At 41.1% G+C, this 21,122-nt stretch overlaps 1 protein-coding gene across 1 annotated transcript in view; it reads right to left on the minus strand.

Annotated features, from left to right (window-relative positions):
• Window positions 1–21,122, minus strand: part of LOC147018720 (glutamine--fructose-6-phosphate aminotransferase [isomerizing] 2-like) — a 70,219-nt gene that overhangs the window by 43,047 nt on the left and 6,050 nt on the right. Inside the window, exons 2-8 of the mRNA XM_085898722.1 lie at window positions 17,597–17,704; window positions 17,297–17,401; window positions 12,198–12,323; window positions 10,673–10,731; window positions 9,996–10,130; window positions 3,742–3,803; window positions 1,056–1,135 (exon numbers count right to left, since the gene is read on the minus strand). Coding sequence (XP_085754848.1) covers window positions 1,056–1,135; window positions 3,742–3,803; window positions 9,996–10,130; window positions 10,673–10,731; window positions 12,198–12,323; window positions 17,297–17,401; window positions 17,597–17,704 — 675 coding nt within the window. The remainder of the gene's footprint in view (window positions 1–1,055; window positions 1,136–3,741; window positions 3,804–9,995; window positions 10,131–10,672; window positions 10,732–12,197; window positions 12,324–17,296; window positions 17,402–17,596; window positions 17,705–21,122) is intronic.

Consider the following 21,122-nt stretch of genomic DNA (forward strand, 5'->3'; position numbering starts at 1 on the left):
CCCAAATACAATACGTTCTCCTTCAGTGAGGGTAATAAAAGCCAACAGCTCAATAAAGGAACAAGATAGGGAGTTGCAGGAACAAACATAATCTCTGTCCATCATAAATAGCGGAGGCAATTAAGTAGTTTCCACAAGGCAGCACCATGGACCACTCCCCAAAGGAGCATTGCACAATAGTCATATTATTTCGAGTAGCTTGCTCATATTTTATTTTTGCCTTTCCCATTCCACCATTCATTCAGTTGTTCAATTAATGGAAGCAATCATTAAAGCGTTCAATTGTAGGAAACACATCATTCCTTTTTCGGGCTAACAGGATGGAGGTATGCACACTCACCCCTGATATGCTATGTATCCTGAGGTTCAATCTCGGCCCAGCTATAAACTGTCATCTGCGTGTTTCACAGGCAGGGCTATTCATCAATGTGTGTGCCGTACCTCAGATGGATGTTAAACTGGGTGTACTATTTTCCGACTAAGTTGGTTGACTTTAAAGATCCCACGGCGTCCTTCGTGAAGAGTCGGTGAGCCATCGCCGGTACCCTAAACAAATTCAATATTCCTGCCCTAACCTACAGAGGGCATTGCATCAGCAGCAGAGCGATGCCCCAAATCCAATGATGCAGCCCAGCAGCCTTTTGCTGCATACTAAAGAAAAAGATTCCTTTTTCAATCAATTCATTCGTGAACATCAAGAATGCACACACATGGCACTCTGGTGTAATAAACATTGTTGCAACTCCAAACTGTTTCTGATGCACTCAGAATTTCATGCTATGGTTATCATCACTGAAAAGCGACCAAGGTACACTCCGCATCCAAGGCTCTTCAGCCAAAAAGTGTCGCAGACGCCATGTATCACGGCTGAAGGTTTAGCTTAATTCCAGACTGGGAAAGCAGCTCCATTTTGGTTTTTTTGCAGTTGAAAATAGTTGTTATTAATAAGCGAGAGTTATTGGCAACAGTTGCCATCATGGGGACAGCTGATTGACATAATGATGTGGAAATGACATGATCTCAGACATGATCGGCATTGTGTTCAAAACACTCACCTTTACAGTAGCGAATCGGAATGATATCTGTTGACAGCTCTCCAGAACAAGAAACACCAATCAGTAACGGGCTTCCCCTTCTGCATCATGAAAACAAAGCACACAATTGTTTTCCTGAAGGTAAGAATTTGCTTCTTGAAGAGGTAAACTAACCCTGTAGTTCTTTAATCAGCCTTTGTCAGAATGTTGTGAATAGGAGTGCAACTTTGCACATCTTTGAAACAAATTTATATTTTCTGAATTCCCTTGTTTCACTGACAGCATGTACACAGTCAAAAATATAGACACATTCCAACAATGCAATTGTGCAACTTATATGTCATGCCAATTGAATACTGTATTCGTAATAGATTTATAAAACACTACAGTATCACATGTTATACAAATGTAATGTTTAGACCTCTCCCTACCACATACAAGTCCAAATGATGACAAATGATAACAGGAAACAAAGCCAGGAAAGACCATTATCTAAATATTAATACAGGATTTGTGTTTTGACCTCCACATTTTGTCTTCTTGGAAGAGCAGACCGGCATGGGAGACAAGTTGTTTTGTATGCAGCCTGTAGCTGCTGGTGGCATCATTTTCTGTAAGTGTGACTGCTACCAGTGAGCTGGTACTCATTTGGCTCACTTCGGAAGGATGACAGCCTGAGTCAACCTGCCTGGTGTTAATTCAATGAAGACAGGGGCTCATACGCAAGACCCTAAGATCTTAAGGCAGCCACCCTAACTGTTAAGCCAACACCAGGCTTTTGGGAACAAATGAAGCAAATGGAAAAGGGGAAAACAGCTTTATCTCTTGGTAAGACCAATTAATCGCAGGAAAAGTTGATTTTTCAAAACCTCTGGACAATTTTTATTTTGTGAAAGGCACAATTTTCTTATCAAACATCGATTACTTTTACTTGCGATAACAAAATGCAGCAATCATCACAATGTCCCTCCTCTCTACATTCACAAAAAAAACTTTCTGCTGACTTGTGTAAAGCATAAAATGGATGTGTAGATATTGTCAATTTACTTTTTTGAATGGAAACATGAAGTCAGAGGACCTTTTTTGAAAGAAGACATGAAGTCGGAGGACCTTTCTTGAAAGAAGACATGAAGTCGGAGGACCTTTCTTGAAAGAAGACATGAAGTCGGAGGACCTTTCTTGAAAGAAGACATGAAGTCGGAGGACCTTTCTTGAAAGAAGACATGAAGTTGGAGGACCATTTTTGAAAGAAGACACATGAAGTCGGAGTACCTTTCTTGAAAGAAGACATGAAGTCGGAGGATGTTTCTTGAAAGAAGACATGAAGTCAAAGGATGTTTCTTGAAAGAAGACATGAAGTCGGAGGACCTTTCTTGAAAGAAGACATGAAGTTGGAGGACCATTTTTGAAAGAAGACACATGAAGTCGGAGTACCTTTCTTGAAAGAAGACATGAAGTCGGAGGACCTTTCTTGAAAGAAGACATGAAGTCGGAGGACCTTTCTTGAAAGAAGACATGAAGTTGGAGGACCATTTTTGAAAGAAGACACATGAAGTCGGAGTACCTTTCTTGAAAGAAGACATGAAGTCGGAGGATGTTTCTTGAAAGAAGACATGAAGTCAAAGGATGTTTCTTGAAAGAAGACATGAAGTCGGAGGACCTTTCTTGAAAGAAGACATGAAGTCGGAGGATGTTTCTTGAAAGAAGACATGAAGTCAGAGGATGTTTCTTGAAAGAAGACATGAAGTCGGAGGATGTTTCTTGAAAGAAGACATGAAGTCGGAGGACCTTTCTTGAAAGAAGACATGAAGTCGGAGGATGTTTCTTGAAAGAAGACATGAAGTCAGAGGACCTTTTTTGAAAGAAGACATGAAGTCGGAGGACCTTTGCTTTTTTTTTTGAATTGAGACATTAAATCGGAATTTGGACAAAATAGGTGAGGTTGGGTGTGTGACAAATCCCAATTTATTCGATTTTTTTTAAACCAAAATCAAATTAATTGGTTGTTGTCATGCACCTAACCTGTCCAACAAGTTTTGTCTGAATCCGCACACAACCTTTTGAGATATCGTACTACATGTCGTTTTGGCCCCATCTCTCACTGGTGAAGAATCACTTTAAAAATTCTCACATCCGGATCAAGATCTTCACCAAAATCAAATCAATTCGTCCTCGTCACACACCAAACCCAACCTGCCCACCAAATTTTGTCCAAATCCATCCATAACCTTTTGAGATATCCTGCTCACAGACAAATAGACAGACAAAGAGACAAACAGGGTTGAAAACATAACCTCTGTCCACCTTCAGTGGCAAAAGTAATAAACAGATTGTATCAATCTATTGTTTTTGAGCATTTTCGTGTTACAATGCTCAATTGTCTATTTCATTGCAAAATGGAAGGGGGTGAGGAATGTGAAATTTAACTGTGAACAGTCAGTTATAATGCAGGTAGAAGCATTTAAGAGTTTCACAATATCAATAAAGATTTCAAAATATTTCCCTGGAGGAAGGTAGTGCTTCACAACAGTAAAAGAGAGACCAAGCTAAGAAATGCTAGCGATTCAACAACAACAAAAACAGTACAGAATATGGACATGAACTGCCCAAGAGAGCTGTAACATAATGATTGTTAACCACAGTTGTACGCCAATCCAGGATCTGAGTCATTCCTTAAACGCGCAAACATACAATGAAGTAAACTCACTTTGTTGCAACAACTTCACCAGGGTAATGGACACTCTTAACAACGATGGCAAATGCTCCTTCCTGTGAATAGACGGTAACGGAAAGTTGCACCGTTTGCAAGGTGGACATAATCAAGATCACAGTCAATAAAGTATAAACTACTGAAATTTAGCTGAATATTTTTCATTGCATTTTTTTTTTCCTCTTTACTTTTTGTTCATTTGGGGGAAATTTTAGTTGGCCCTGCATTTTCACAATTGCCATCCCAGCCTCCCTAAGGGCAATAAGAGTCAACCACAGTACAAACTGGTTCCACCAGTAGATCATTTACCAGGAGGTGAAAACAGATTGTACCCTCTTCTTCAAGGTCATCAATGCGTCAGCTGGTTGTTAATGACAATGCCATAGTGACATGGCAATTATCCTGCAATAAGTTTGGTTTACAGAAGTTAAGAACTTAAATCCGTCACAGTGCTGCTTTCAAGACGAATTGAACGAATTGCCTCCGGAATGCCAGTCAGGCGTCCTTCCCACTAGGTCGCACGCACCGCACCCATCCATGGTGGCAGTTATTTATGTTAAATGGATATTTTCTCCATGCGTCAGTTTTCTGTTGCAACCCTTTCATCATGCCAACAATGTATGAGCTATATTTATATTATATGTATTGTACTTGTATTTACAGTTTACAAATAAAATCTTCGTTTTCATTGTATTTGGGCAAAAAAAAATATATATTTATATCATGTATTATCCACTTTCTTATTGTAGGAAAATGAACGATATGATAACCTACCCTCTGAGAGCTCTTAACCAGAAATAATTTTATTTATTTTCTAAAGGAAATGTTCATTGCAATCTGATCGCCCTTATGCACAGATTCATCCCACCTCATCTACAGTTATCACACCAATCATCTCGCCCATGGTCGACCAGATCCTGCAGTGAAGCAGTTCCCGTGAAACAACTTTCCTTCACTACCTGGGAGTAAAGTCCGACCAAAGGCAACTCCAGATCATTCCACAAAGCCCGCAACAATGTGTGTCCACTCTCAGGAGAGCCAGAAAATGACATCTGGAAAACCTCAAGACTGAACTTTCAAACCTGCCTCCTTTTTCAAAGACCTGTTGGCAACTTGTCAAGTCTGTCTCTGGATTATGCTCCCCCTCCATCCCTGAAAATCCAATACATCAAATGGCACCACAGCCAACTCTGCTCGTGAGAATTCCAAATGCCGCATTTCTGTGTTTACTTCAAAATCTGGTGTCCGCAAACGCTTGCTTCCTGTACTCACCCCGACCAAATCGCACCCACCTGCTCGTGGACTCTGTGCCTTTCTCACCTGAGAAGGTGGAGAGGTTTCTGGCATCCTTTGATTCTGATTTTGCAACTGGTTCAGACGTCACCAGTGTACGTGTCTTAAAAAAAACCTGTTCTGCTGCTCCTGCACATCCTCTTTCTGCTCTCTTCACCTTATCATTTGTGTTGAGTCAACTTCCACCTGCTTGGAAACCAGTCAACATAATTTCATGACAAGCATGGTCGACAAACAGATCCTCTTCACTACAGACTTATCAGCTTACTTCCAATCATCAGCAAGGTCAAGGAATCCATCATGACGGTAGACATCAAATCCTTCCTTTTCTCCGGCAGCCTGAACTCGGAGCATCAGTTTGGATTCTGACCAGGACACTCCACCATGGACATGCTGAGTCTGCTCTCCTAACAATGGATGGAGGCCCACAATGTCAGACGTGAGATGAGGGCCATCTCTCGAGACATATATCTCAAACATTTGATACAGTCTGGCACCCCAACTTTATTGTTCTCCAAACTCCCTGCTTATGAACTCCAAGGCCAACTCCAGTCTTGAGTTAATGATTTCCTCCACTCTCAATGACTTCAATGCATGGCTCTCAACAGAGTCCTCTCATCTCATCTCTCCATGTCAAGGCCAGAGTGCCCCAAGGCATTGTATTGGATCCCGTTTCTAATCTGCATCAACGATCTTTCTGATGCTCTGGAAAATCCTCTTCATCTCTTTGCTAATCACTCCACCTCTGCCGTAGCATCATTCACCCTTCACGTAGACAGGCAGCTAAGATGTTCCTGCTCTCTAAACCATGATGGAATCAAAAGCTGGTCCAACAGTTGGAATAAATCATTAAATCCTGACAAATGTCATGCAATCACTGCACTTTTTCCACTCTTGCTCCCCCATAAGGACCATCTGATGAACCTTCCAATCTGCTTCAGTAAGAAACCCTTGAAGTTTAGTCACTGAAACTTTTGAGCTTCACCATCAGCCATAATTTGGGGCAAATCACGCGTCTCTGTTAGCCTTCAAAGCCAGCCGCCGACTGGGCATCTTTCATCGTGCATCATCTTAACTCGACATATCTGAACATTTATTGACTTATAAAAGGTCTTCATCAACAGCTCTTCCATTTGCACTGGTACCCCTGCCTCACACCTTGCTCCACTCGATGCCATGGCAACGAAGGCCTTCAAAGTCATTAGTGTTTCCTGTGATGTCACTTTCACATTGCAGACAGGCTGGCAGTGTCTGTCTTGTACCCTCTGCCCTTTCTGTGCTCTATCCCTCTCCTGCCCCCTCCCTCCTCCAGTTTCTGCAGGGTGCATCTTTTGTTATCATGTTTGCTGCATTTCTGCTTCTTCCCCCAGTTTTTTTTTCTTCCATTTCTGCGATTGAGAGTTTGCACCTGTCTTCAGCTTGTTCACCCCATTTATTGCTTCCCCTCCCCTTGTTCTCATTCTTCCCCCTGTCCTTTCTTTCTCCAGGTCTTCTTCTATCATGTCTCTTTACCCTGCTGTTGTTGTGTCCCCCATCACACCCTCTCCATTTCTACCGTTATTTTCTATCTGTAATGTCATCATCTATTCTCTATACAAAAATAATGACTCCACATTATGTCGTACAGTACAACATCCCACTCATTTGCAGAGCAGCTGCATCACTCTCTACTAATATGGAATTGATTAGATGCCAATCTGAGGAATGGAACACGTCTGGAATCCTAGCAAATCTTTGTCTCACCCTGTTACTCTGGAAGGATTGTTTAAATAACCCAACCAGCCCTCTCACCCTCCTCACGTGGTCCGGAATGCACGTGTTCTTCCTGTAACCCCCTTCCGCTTAAACTCCCAAAATCCAGACTTGCAACACACCTACTCCATTTTGTTGCCCTTTTCTTCCCTTTTTATAACCATCTCCTGGAAGCATTTCAATCACACACTCTTCCTTCCAACATTACAAGCAGGCTGTGCACCACCATTTGATGATGTCATCACCTATTCCTACACTCATGATCCTTTATTCCCACACAACCCAACCACACTCTTTTACTTACAACTTACTGTTTCATCCCGTTATCTCTCTTCTATTCCTTCTCGTTCAATCCCCTGGTTTGTCCAACTGTGGCCCAACTGGCACATTGTCAGTACATTGCATTTTTTTTAGCATTTTTAACCTCATCCAGGTGTCTAGATCTTATATAAAACAAATTACCCCCGTGTGGGGGTGACGGTCATCTCTATGTTTTTTACTATCATAATCGATGAACCGTTGCCAGATATCTCCTAAAATGACAGGTTTTGAAAATGGCGACTTTCACAACTTTCGTGACCTCGTGACCTTGACCCTGACCTCGAATCCGGGGAAAAATATGTCGTTGGGTATCACTCATTGACCTCTACCCACATACCAAATTTCATCAAGATCGGAAGTAAAAAGTTTTCTTTGTTCTGGGAGGTGTTTTTGACCATCTTCCAGATTACGTGGCGGCCAAACGGGACGGAAATTCAAAAATCTGTCCAGTTAGATACAAGATAATATTTTTTACTATCATAATTAATAAACAGTTGCCGAATATCTTGTAAAATGGCAGACTAGATAGGTTTTGAAAATGGCGATTTTTATAACTTACGTGACCTCGTGACCTTGACCCTGACCTTGAACCCGGACAAAAGTTATATCGCTGTGCAACACTTATCGACCTCCACCCACATACTAAGTTTAATCAAGATCGGAAAGAAAAATTGTTGACGGACGGATGGACATTTTTAGGTCATCTCGGTAGAGATGACCTAAAAATTAACTGTATTAATCACTATAATTATTACTGCAACTATTTGAAGGATGATACAAATGTAAATAGTTTTTGGAAAAAAAAATCTCCAAAAAGTAAGATGAGTTGTTTACGTTGCTGCGTGCAAGTGGGAGATGGGGGAGGGGGGGAGAGGGTAAGGGGGTCCATAGCAAGATTTCAGTAAGAATATTATGGTTCACATACTCATGTAACAGGGAAAATGTCAGAGTAATTTGAATTATAAAACATGGAATGAGGAGGCAGTGAGTGTTAACTTTAAGACAGTATGGAGTAAGTTTGTTGTGTAAAACCTCCTGCTCTCGAGCGAGGCCAGGTGAGGACTTGGGCACAAAGGCACAACTGGAAGGCGCATTGCGCTTTTGGAGAATACAACACAGACTGTTTGGCCAGGGCAATGCAGGTCATGGTGGCAAGGTAAACTGCGGAGCCTTTGACGGGTAAGACTTTTTATTGGGGCCACCCCATGGGGTGGGACAGCCCAGAAGATGGCACACCCACAGCCGCGAGCGACCAATGATAGGAACCCGCCATGCAAGAAGGTGGTCCCAAAGTTTATGAGCGCCGTAACTGTGCGGAGCACTCCCGACAGTGTTGGGAGTTGGAATTGATCATTTGGAGAGGAAGCATCGCTCTCCTCTCTATTTGGCCGTTGCGTCATCGCCATCCTCCAGTGCCACATCAGCCCACATACCAGACCCAAAAACCAGCTCATGCCTTGCTCAAGCCCTTGCTTATTCCCTATTGTTTGTTGTGCAAGTCCTGGTATTATATTTGGTGCCATGGTGGGTTATGTATCTTCATTATACCTAAGTTTGTGTGCCCCCTCATTCCTACGTGTGTCTATCACTGCTTGGTTCATCTGTTTATGCAGTGACAGTATCTTGTCTGTCCTTATCCCCGCATTTCTTTGAATAAACCCTATTTAAACCATAAGAGACATTTTGCCTCCCGCATGTTAGGCCACCAAGTTTGGCCTTGGATTAGAGTAATCCTTGGGGTTTTGTAAAGGGTAAAGAAGAGTTAATTGAACGCAACATTAATTTGGTAAGCTCAACGATCTTCAGGAGCAGCAAAAGCTCCTGGCACAACGAGTGACCGTCGACACAACAATATTATTGCATTTTTAAAAGTTGTGCCAAACAATTATTCTGACGTATTTGCTTTTTCTGAATTTTTTTTTTCTGCACCTGTAATTGCTTATAAAGTTTGTTCAGTGTTTTTGTTTAAATATTGAAGCTATACAATCAAATCTGTTGGAGATTATTCCAATAAATGCTAACCCACATGGATTGTCAATGTTCGATATTCTCTAAATGCTGATCATCAAGCAAGGAAGCAGCACATACTAGTTTTCAGGGCTTCCTTATGACTTGGCTGGGGTTATAATAAAACCACGGACCTCCTAGACTCAAAACAGATGCTCTATGCCACCAAGTCTGATCTGGTTTATAAAATAGGGGCAGGGGGTGTGGGGAACTTGTTGACCCCTTCTCTGCACCTAAATTATTCTTTATATTGGTACAATCAATTTTCATAATATTTGTGTAAAGATACTCCAATTGACTGAAAACCCTCTTTGTCAATTCTAAGTTTGTCTGATCTTCATCAGCGGTCATGACAAAAAGCACAATTGTGTTGATCAAGTATTGACCTTGAAGAATACCGTCTATCCTAGGCCTCACACAGACACTTTGGGTCACCATGTTTTTCAGGCATGAAATATCCAGCATAATGAAGTTACTGCATCAGTGTTGAAAACCGTTTTGAGCAAGAACATTTTCGAGAATCAAGTACCTTGCTGATGCAGCTGTAATTGAGTATCCCTCTAATGGTCGAGGTGTGAATGATGTCACATAGCTCTGTCATGCTTCTGAGCCATAGTCAGATTGTAAGTGTGAACATCGCATCTACTGTATAATCTGGAAGTTACATTATCTCCTTATGCACAATTGACTCAGAAAACTTTTTTTATTTTTATTTTACCAAATTAAATTAAAAGTAATAAATTTTGTAACCAGGTGTAAACTGCTCTGCCGATCACCATTGGAACTTATTGCCACATTTAACACAATTGGCAAGTTAAAACTGCCCCTGCCTCCACCCTACTACCCTATCTTTACATCTATGGACACAGCATTCTCACCAGTTCTTTGACAGCATTTTCAACCAATGAGCTGAAGGAGATTCCTTTGGCATCAGGTTGTTGGTGCAAATACTTCAACATCTTTGGAATCACTTCAGTGTCAGTTTCCGACTCAAATTTGAAGCCTTTCCCTTCCTGCAATGGCAGAAGGAATGAAAAAAGAGCAGTGGATGCACATTTTTTTTCTGCAGATACATGAAAAAAAATATATGATTTTAAAGTTTATAGCCATAGGATGATGCTGCATGTCAGGGGAATAAAAGGATAATTTGAGATTAATAACACAAGCAGTACAAAGGGGCACAATGTTTCTGTCAAGATATAACAACATCGAAAAATGGCAACTACAATGCCTCTGCACTTTGGCTCACAATCCCCTTCCTCAACCTCCCCCTTTCCTGCAATCTTCCTTCTACATTCTTTCTTAACTTGAATCACATGGCCTCAATTCACCTCCCACACAGTCAATGTCTCATATATATATATATATATATATATATATATATATATATATATATATATATATATATATATATATATATATATATATATATATATATATATATATATATATATATATATACACATACATATCTATATATACATACATATCTCTTTCTCTCTCGTTCTCTCTCTCTCTCTCTAAGTTTTCTAGATATCAAGACATTTGCCCTCACCAATAGCTTCTTTAGAGCTTTGTAGTTGGTGACGATTCCATTGTGAACCACAACAAACTCTGCAACAAACAATGGATACAATTGTAAAATGACGTGCACTTCAAAAGTTCCATACAGCATCATGTGCTCTTATAGAAACCAGCTGACAAATTTCCTTGACAGAAAGGCAACCATAATGTAGTAATCTTTATGTAGAGCACAGATCTACCAATTCTATACATGCCTATATGGTATGCATCATCATGCAAATAGACAAAATGAACCCAGAGTACAATTCTTAATAAGCTAAACCAATCAAACAAAAAGCTCTTGAAAATGGAGGTGACATTGTTGACTAAAAGATACTGATGGTTAACACAAACATAGGTCCTTCATTATAACCACAATACATACCATACCGGTGGGCGAAGTGGGTCAATGCGGCAGCAGCACAAATTCTCTTAGCAACAAGGGAGATTTCCAAGCACAACATATAAAGAGATTTTCCAAAATCTCAGAAGCTAAGGAATGTTGAGCCCAGTGAGTACCCGGGCATGACGCCTTCATGGAAGGTCGAGTACTACAGGATTTACCTGCACTTTTTGTAAAAAAAAAAAAAACCAAGTAGAATTGCAACACCAGCACAGGATATCCACCCACACTTCCCCTACCCCCTCAGTGGTTTAGCAACAATCATAATCCCAACAAAAGAGAGGAATATTATATATATATATATATATATATATATATACACACATACACACATACACACATACATACATACATACATACATACATACACACATACACACATACACACATACACACATACACACATACATACATACACTCACACACACACACTCACACACACCTCCTGACTGTTACGGTGAGCATCGCCCTCGCCACGGATTACATCTCACACGGTAAAACCGCATAATCTGCAAAGAACATCTGTCCGTCTGGCACCGACGATTGGTTTGCATTAGCGGAAACATTCATCCAGAGGCATGTGATGTGATCGGCGGGTAAATTGAAACATGTGGAGTGTGACGAGCTCTCCCCCGATCTCCATTGGACATCGTCCTACACCATGTTTCTATTTACCCGCCAATCACATCACGTGCCTTCTGGTTGAATGGTTTGCATTAACAGTAACAATCGGCTGGGTGGCAGACGGATGGTTGTTCTTTGCAGATTATGCAGTTTTACCATATGAGACATAATCCATGGCACTGCTCACCATAACAGTCAGGAGGTGCGTCTGATGTTTAAACGACAAATGTGGTTATCTTCAGTTAAATAGTTATTGATATGCCCTCCTGATGAGAGCAAATAAGCAGCTCCGTTTGATGTTGAACTGATGTTGACCATGTAATCTTTGTCTGTTTGACAAAGTTGTCGGTCCGAAGCCTCTGTGTTGGATGTGACGCTTTGGTGTAGGGCTATGTCCAATGGGGATCGGGGGAGTGCTCGTTGCATTCCATATATATATATATATATATTTATTGTTGGTGGATGTACTGCACTGAACATGTAACCCCACCATTTGTAGGGTCTGACTGCTGTGGGTGGCTGTTCACTTCATTTGGCACTCCATGCGTTGCCCAACGTGTGTGCGCGATGCCCACGTGACACATGACCTCTGCATTGAAGTCAACTTCTGTCCAATCTATGGGTTTAAAAAGGAAAATAATATCCGTGAAAAGAGCATTCCATAAAATCCAGTTCGATCACCTTCACACCTCTAATCTTTGCATCAAATCATATTTCATATTGTATTATTAATGAATTAATTCACCTATAACAAAAATAAAAATAAAAAAACGAGCATGCATGAACAGTGAATAGAACCTTTTTGGACATTTTCCATCCACCACATTAACGTACTGACATCTGCAATCTATCAACAATAAGAGACCTTGATCACAAACGTTTTGTAATCGAAGAGTAGAATGGATGCTCTAAATCATGAAAAGAAATACTCAGTGGTCTTGAGGAATAGTTATGATTTAGTGATCCGTTCTGCTTGCTAATATCACTCTGCTCATGACATTGAAGAATATTTCAATCACAATTGGCTGAGTTTACCACTTTCTCAAAAACTGCATGTTGCCTGGGGTTAGCACGATTAATCCAAACTTTCCTGTGAAATTTGATATCCTGTGAGCAGATTAGTGAAGCAAACTTGCTAAATGACAGAGGAAACCGATACCACGAGGTCATACTTCAACACGAGATGGTGTTGATGATGACACCGTTGTATTATTGTTATAATGAGACATACGAGGTTGTGTTCAAAAAGTATCCAACCTTAATTTTTCGTGCGTAAACAAATGAAGCGAGGGAGGCGTGGTTTGGTGCACGTATGTAGGTGATCCTTATCCGTATACGTGAATATTTTCCCACCTGCAGAAGCTATCAGTCGCCGACAGACCGCCGATGAGTGAGGAAGTGTAAGTGAGCGTCGTCGGATTTTCGTTTTTGACAAAATGACGGATCACTGTGGTCTCATCGCCAGTGATCACTGTGTTGAAGAAGTTGGGATCGCTGTTCACAGTCTCCAGCATGTCCTGTACGATCTCCAAACGGAGTTACTTCTGCTCCATCATTAGCAGCTTTGGCACGAACTTCGCTGAGATTCTCCTTAAGCCCAAATCCTCAGTCACAATGGAATGAACGGATCCAATGCTGATGCCCGCATCGTCTGCAAGTTCTCTGATCGTGATTCGACGATCCTGCATCAGCAGGGTCCTTACTTGGTCAATGACGATCTCATGTCGGGATGTTGAGGGCCTACCAGGACGTGCTTCACTTTCCACTGATGTGTGACCATCGTTGAAGCGGTTGTACCACTCTTTTATCTGTGTGGTGCCGATTGCTTCGTTCCCGAAGACCTGTTGAATCTTGCGGATCGTTTCCACTTGGGAATCGCCAAGCTTTACACAAAATTTGATGCAGTAGCGTTGTTCAAGTTTTTCCGTCATTTTGTCAAAAACGAAAATCCGACGGCGCTCACTTACACTTCCTCACTCATCGGCGGTCTGTCGGCGACTGACAGCTTCTGCAGGCGGGAAAATATTCACGCATGTGAATTAGGATCACCTACATACGTGCACCAAACCACGCCTCCCTAGCTTCATTTGTTTACGCACGAAAAATTAAGGTTGGATACTTTTTGAACACACCTCGTATCATTTAAACTAGGACGTGCATCAAATGACATATGGGTGTTGATTTGGGATGGAATTCGATAGACGTATGATAGTGCAATAAGTGCCCATCAGGTGTTGGCTTACAAGCTAAGATTTATCTCTCAAACATTTAAGATACTTTTTTGTGAAGAAAACATTTATAGAGTTGTTCAAGATAAATCCGATCACATTGTAAGGATAAAAGCCGCACCAAAGTATGTAGATCTTACAAGGGATTATGTTATTTCATAAAGATTAATGAATATTTGTCATGACGGTGTTGGGTCATAACGTTTTATTTGTCTTTTTCAGATATTGAGCATCTTGGTAACAAATTCTGACCATCCCATTTTGAAAAAAATAATAAGGTTCATCGAACAGGAGGACCAACCTCCAAAAATAATTTATAATACAACAACAGAATGCAAGTCATGTTTGTTGTTCTAAACTATACAGCCTAATCCTTTAAGTGCACTTGACAAACATAGTTTGGTCCTATTGTTTAAATAGAAATCATTGTTAAATAACATTCAAATTATACAGATGGAACAATCTAGAAACTATGGAATGACTGCAAACAGTTGACTTGAATGTACTTGAAGAAAACACACAAATACTATATCACAGGAAAGTACAATTCTTACTTCACAAATACAACTCTTTCAACAAAACTGAAACAGAACTTGAACAAAGAGCATTACCATCAAACCCATCTCCATTGGCTACTGCCAGCACCAAACAAGACTCGTCTTTATCAGAAAGGTACAGGTACATTTACAAACAGAGTCTTTATCAGAAAGGTACAGGTACATTTACAAACAGAGTCTTTATCAGAAAGGTACAGGTACATTTACAAACAGAGTCTTTATCAGAAAGGTACAGGTACATTTACAAACAAAGTCTTTATCAGAAAGGTACAGGTACATTTACAAATAGAGTCATCACCTGGTCAGTTTCCCAAAAAAATATTGAACCTGCATAGATGACTTTGGAATGAGATGTTAGAAAAAAAAAATTATTTGCCTTGTGCACATAAATCTTGTCCGATGGAGTAGGCTCACAGAGGAACAAAGGGAAATAGAAAGAAAAAGACATTGTACATGAGTGGATCAGCAGTTGAAAGGACAGGGGTGGGAAGGGTAGGGGGGGTGGTGATGGTGTCAGAGCAGGGGTCGACAAATGGCAGCTCTATCAAAAAACTGAGGGAAAGGCAGAAGACAACAGCTACAGGAGCCGGTGTCACAGATGAGACAAAAGACGGATCGAAGAAATGGATGTGATCATCCAGAATGAGGAAGTGTCAGATTCTGGAAGAACACGTGCGACCTGAGCAGGCTGCGGGAGGACGCAGGGAATGGAAAGCGTAAGAAACACGGCCAGGATTGAGGTGAGAAAATTTAGCCCGATCTCTCAATGGTGAAGAATCACTTTAAAAATTCGAGTCGTTGGATCTTCACCAAAATCTAATCAGTTCGGCCTCATCACACACCCAACCTGTACACAAAATTTCATCCGATCCGTCCACAACTTTTTGAGATATCCTACACACAAACAGACAGAAAGGGGTGAAAACAACCTCCTTCACCTTTGGTGGTGGAGGTAATGATAACCCATTGAGCTCTGTATTTGACACTTTCACGTTCTGCGGTAAAGTAATGCGGCATGCATCCCATCCCACAATGGGCATGACCGTGTGGCTCTATCATGCTCTTAGTGGTCCAACTTTTTAAAAGCGACGCACACCCCCCTCCCTCCCCCAATCGAAAATCCTGTGTACGGGCCTGCAGATGCTGAGCTTGGGGAAAGTGACGCAACTTCCTGGAGTACTCTGGGTACCAGCGATACTCACTAAGCAGGGAAATGAAGGAGAAATTTCATCCTCCCCACAGATGCTAACCTCTGGAAATGGTCCATGTTCTACACTTCAAATTCTGTGCATCAATATCGCAAGCAGCACATACTAATTGTAAAGTCTTTGGTATGACTTGGCCAGGATCAAAATCAAATCACCACCCTTTCACTCAGTGGATGCTCCAACTATAATGCCACAGAGTGTATTTAACTCCGAGTGGCTTAGAGTGTACGGACTTGGCTCTGTAGAGAATACTGACGCGTCGGTATGCATGAGATGATAGTTTGGTGATGTGTTCTGCTGAAGACGTGTTATGATGGATGGTCAGGCCCTGAAGCTCCAAGGAATGCACGTCTTCCATCAACTTTTGAACTCCCCAGCATAGATAACTATACCAGTGAGTTCAAAAGTTGAAGCTTGGAAAGGGACAAAGTGAGGACATGGGATTTTATATCTTTGCATTTCATTTTAAATTAAAAAGATATTTCCAAATGTCTTGGTCTTTCACATGATATTTATGCATGGCTAACCTCTGCACTATCCTATCGGAACCCCCTTTATTATATTGATAACTAAGCCTGGTGTTTGCTTGACGGTTAAGGTGGCTAGTTTAAGATATTAGGTCTTCAGTTTGAGCCCCTGTCGTGTCATTAAATAACACTTGGTGGGTTTACTCTGCCTGTCATCCTTCAGAGGTCGGCAAAAGTGCAAGCTCACTGGAAACAGGGGACATTGCATCGCAGCACAGCCACGCTCCCAGCAAAGATGCAACCAGCAGCCATAGGGTGCATACAGAATAATATTCATACTATAGATTCCTTGTTTTCTATATCTTGTGATTTATGACACAGATTTCGATAAATACACAAGGACAGAGGTGAAACGTCCACAAAGAACAGCGCATACCTCTGTCAGGCTGAACAGTTTACGTGTTGTGTCCCACCTCCCCAACTCATCCATCAAGTTTGATCATAACCCATCAGTAATGTTTGGAGATATCATTTTATCTTTAGAAATCGTTTTTGGCCCTATCTCTCAATGTTGAAGAATCACTTGAAAAATTCTAGAATCCAGGTCCATATTCGGATCTTCACCAAAATTGAATTGATTCGTCGTCGTCGCACACACACACACCCAACCTGTCCACTAAGTTTCGTCCAAATCCATCCATAACTTTTTGAGAAATCCTGCCAACAAACAGACAAACGGGGATGAGAACATAACCTCTGTCGACCTTTAGTTTGGGAGGAAAATTATGCTGCAAGGACATAACCATCAGTGTATTCGGAGCTGTTGTCTGGATTTTAGCCTGTGGCTGCCGGTCGCATCTCTTTCTGGAAGCGTGGCTGTGCCGCTGATGCATTGCCCCTGTTACCAGTAAACTGGTATTAATTTGGCCAACCTTGGAAGGATGACAGGCTTAATCAACCCACCTAATGTTATTTCAACGGGAAAAACAGGACCTCAAACTCAAGACCCAAGGATCTTAAGCCAGCAACCTTAACCATCAAGCCAACACCAGGCTTAGTGCATTGGTCGTAAGAGGTGCAGGACACACTTTGTTCGAGATCAAGTAATCATGTAACTGTTGAGACTTACTGCGTAGCTTCTCAGCCAAAACCTCAACTTTTCCTTGTTGCTTTATCACGCAGATTTGTTTCCCATTTCCATGGGCAGCTTTGTTGGGTCCATCAACGGCCACACCTGTGGTACAAAATATATTCAAGTATTGGTCACCTCATAAACTTTGCTCCAGGAGCTCTACACCTCAACTATATAAAAAAATATAATTGTCCAAGAATGACCATTGAGATCAAGTAAGTATTGTGCAGCTTGAGCATGAATGCATGTGTGTTGAAAGCATATAAAAAGTCCACCCATGACTTTATAGCCATAAACCTGCAGAGTCGTAGCCCCGGTATTCCAAGCGCTGCAGTCCTTTGATAAGAGTTTCCAAGACATGACGTTGAGTCTTGGGGACACGATAATTCAGGTATGCAAATATACCTGCAAAACAGGGAACGTGCAACAGTGCTTACTAATGTACAATTAGGGTAAAGGATAATTATTCACCTGGCAATCATCCCTGACGCTGCATCATAACCCACAGTATCTCCGAATATGCACAACAAGTCGACAGCACCAGTTCCTATGTTTTCTTTGAAGGTCTTGGGTTTCTTGATGAGAATAAATCAGGTAGGATAAACGTTTAATGTGCCAGCAAGTTATATTCGGCTTCACTAAATTAGTGAAGCTGAATTGAAATTACCAAAATGAATGGGCCCAAATAAATTGGTACGGTACTACGGGCGATGTTGTTCCAAGCTTGCAACACATTCTTTCCGATACATCCCTTTAGTTGGGACATGCATAGACAACAGACCGCTGCCTTGAACGCTCCCGAAAATAAATAAATAAAAATGCGTGTTACATACATGAAGCAGAAACATGCACACTGCTTACGTGCAGATATAATACGTCATGGTTATAACGCTCAGATACTGCCAATTGCACTGACCCGAAGGCTGATGCCTGAGGCCTATACAAACCATTGCCTTCACAAGGCCCGATGATGCCTATCGACTCCAACCTTTCAATGTTCGATGATCGTTTTAAGTGGCCGAGGTTGTTTTCCACTGAACAAAAGAATTATAGGGAAGCCTTGCCAATTGTGAATACAACACTTCCGAAAGCACCAAAATGGCGGACATATGATATTTCTTTCAGGTTGCAATTGTGGCTGGCATCAGGCCAGCTGTTCAAACTATGGGTATAAAGTGGACGAACATGCACACAAACACTTTCTCAAAAAAACATATTATTTATTACCGTCGCCGAAAGATTCGGAGAGGGTATTGTATTTGAGTCTGTTTGGTTGTTTGTTTGTTTGTGATTTGTCTGTCCACACAGAACTTTCATGTTTTTCTCCGCCACTGATTGTCGGATCGAGACAACATTTTCGTCACTGGTGCGACTACTCATGTGGAATGTTCCAATTATAATTACTAGTACGGGCCCGTAGGGGCGTGCCCGCAGGTGAGTGCCAGTATGTGCAGCCTATCTTTCTCTCTCTCTCAAACCTCAAAAAGGCACATCCGCGGGTCCCCAGCAATATTCCTGGCAAGTTTCAATCGTGCAAAATAAATAATAAAAAATAAATAAACATTAATTGTGATGTCATTCATGATGTCATAGCACCGTGTCCTGTCATTGGTCGACAGATAAATGGCCGTAACTTGGGAACCGCTTGTCTGATCGATATCAAACCTTGAAAAGGCACATCCGCAGGGCCCCAGCAATATTCCTGGGAAGTTTCAATCAGATTGGACTGGTGGTCGTCGAGAAACTGCGGTCGCATACAGACAGACAGACAAACAGACAGACAAACAGACAAACAGACAAACAGACAAACAGACAAACAGACAAACAGACAAACAGACAAACAGACAAACAGACAAACAGACAAACAGACAAACAGACAAACACACACACACACACACACACACACACATTGCTGGAATTATTATGGAATGATGTCATAGATCACGTGGTGTGGCAGCCATATTGAAAAAAACGGAAAAATTTGGACCTCTGTATCTCTGAAACCGCCCGCATCAATGAAAAAATTGAAACTTGACACATAGCAAGTACTCCTCACGGGGAATGAGTGATGTTTTTAACGGCGTCATAGGTGCCCTCGTGAAGACGTTATAATTGCATATGTAGAATGACACATCCGAACAGTATGAAATTTTTGAGGGTCATCTAGGGATAAAATGGTCCACAGAAAAGAAAAAAAATTTTCATGACGTCATTGGTCACATGATTCAGCAGCCTCTTTTTCTGTTTTTATTTTTTTAAACCTTCAAAAATCTTCTTCTCTGAAGTGGCTCAACAAATTGAGGTGAAACTTAGTCTGCAATCTCTGATTGCTCTTTTTCTTGTTATTTACTTGTTTACTTGTATGTACTTGCATCTGAGCTGCCTGGTTTGGCTTTGATTACCGACTCGATTATAAACTGTCAGATTTGTGCTTTTCAGGTAAGGGCGTTGCATCAATCTGTGCGCATTCTCTTGGATGGACTTTAGACCATAAGATCGGTTCGTTTTATTATTAGTTTTTATATCGATGCTTGTTGTCCTGACAACTCAAATAATATGAGAAGAACCTCAGTCAGTATAATGTCAACGAGCTTGGCCGATAAGTCAGGGTGCACCTCTGCCATCCGAGAGTAATGGCTGATAAGCCAGGGTACAACTCTAACATATGAGGAATAATAGCTGACTACCCTTCATCTATAAATGGACAATAAATGTACAACAAGAAGATATTTATTAGAAAGTTGCTCTTTTTTATTTAAGTCACAAAACCAAATGCTGGTGATGTGTCCAGATACGTGTGAGTGCTTTTCCACGTGCACTTGGTGTTTGACCAGACATTCAATCAAAGACCTTTCATATTGTGGTGGAGCTCTCGAGGATTATCTCATGTACATCTCGGTTAGATGAGCATTAGTTGGTGGACGATAAAACAACGCTTGGTGTCTTGCGACGAAGAGTCATCATCGGCGCCCTCGCCAAATTATCTCGCCATCTCTCACTTGCCAAGCATAGTTAATACACCAAAGTCTCTTCGTCTCGTCTGTCAAGAGAGGAAATATTCCTCCAGTGGGATGATGATGATGATTATGAAGAAGATGATGAAGATGATTAAAGAAAACTTCTTGTGCGATTTTCAGATAATTGGGAGCATTTTGTTTGGAGCACTTTGTGTACATCGACGAAGTTCTGAAACCATCCCATAATGTCCTCATTTAATCGCAATGATATTAATTTCAAAAGCCACATCACTTGCATTTAAAACTCACCATGAAAAAATTTCGAAAAGTATTTCAACATTTTCCATTGTTTCATCACCCAAGTATTTTGGTTTACACGACCATCGAGTGTTTAATCACACCTTGGAATTTTGGCTCAGTTCGTGTACAACGAAGTGTCTAAAAGCTTTATGGAAAAGTGTCCAAAGTAAGCTGCGCCCTCACTCATACGATGTGAATAAAGTAAATGAGGGTGCGTTCAGGATACTTATGGGGTGTTTCTACGAGGGGTGTTCCAAATGATCGACAAATGAGATACTCACAATTGTACAAGGCATGGAGAGTTCATAGACCTGTGAAGTCTTGAGAAAAAAAAAAACAAGGACAATGATGCGGTTTATGAGCAGCAAGTTTGATTGGTTGAGATGATGTAAAATGCCCGTAATAATTTGTCCAAGTACTGCGAAACGAAAGGGTTTTGAAAATGCCAATAAAACGATTTGTGTTCTACAATGTTCAAGCATATAATTAAATTAAAATAAAGATTTTAAAGGTTGTGGGGAAAAAATTTTTGGGATGTTTACCGCTTTTGATGCAACGTCTTCCAC

This window comes from Eptatretus burgeri, chromosome 10, assembly GCF_056783735.1.
Source record: "Eptatretus burgeri isolate ZD-2024b chromosome 10, Ebu_testis_v1, whole genome shotgun sequence".
In the NCBI taxonomy this organism is placed as follows: Eukaryota; Metazoa; Chordata; class Myxini; order Myxiniformes; family Myxinidae; genus Eptatretus; species Eptatretus burgeri.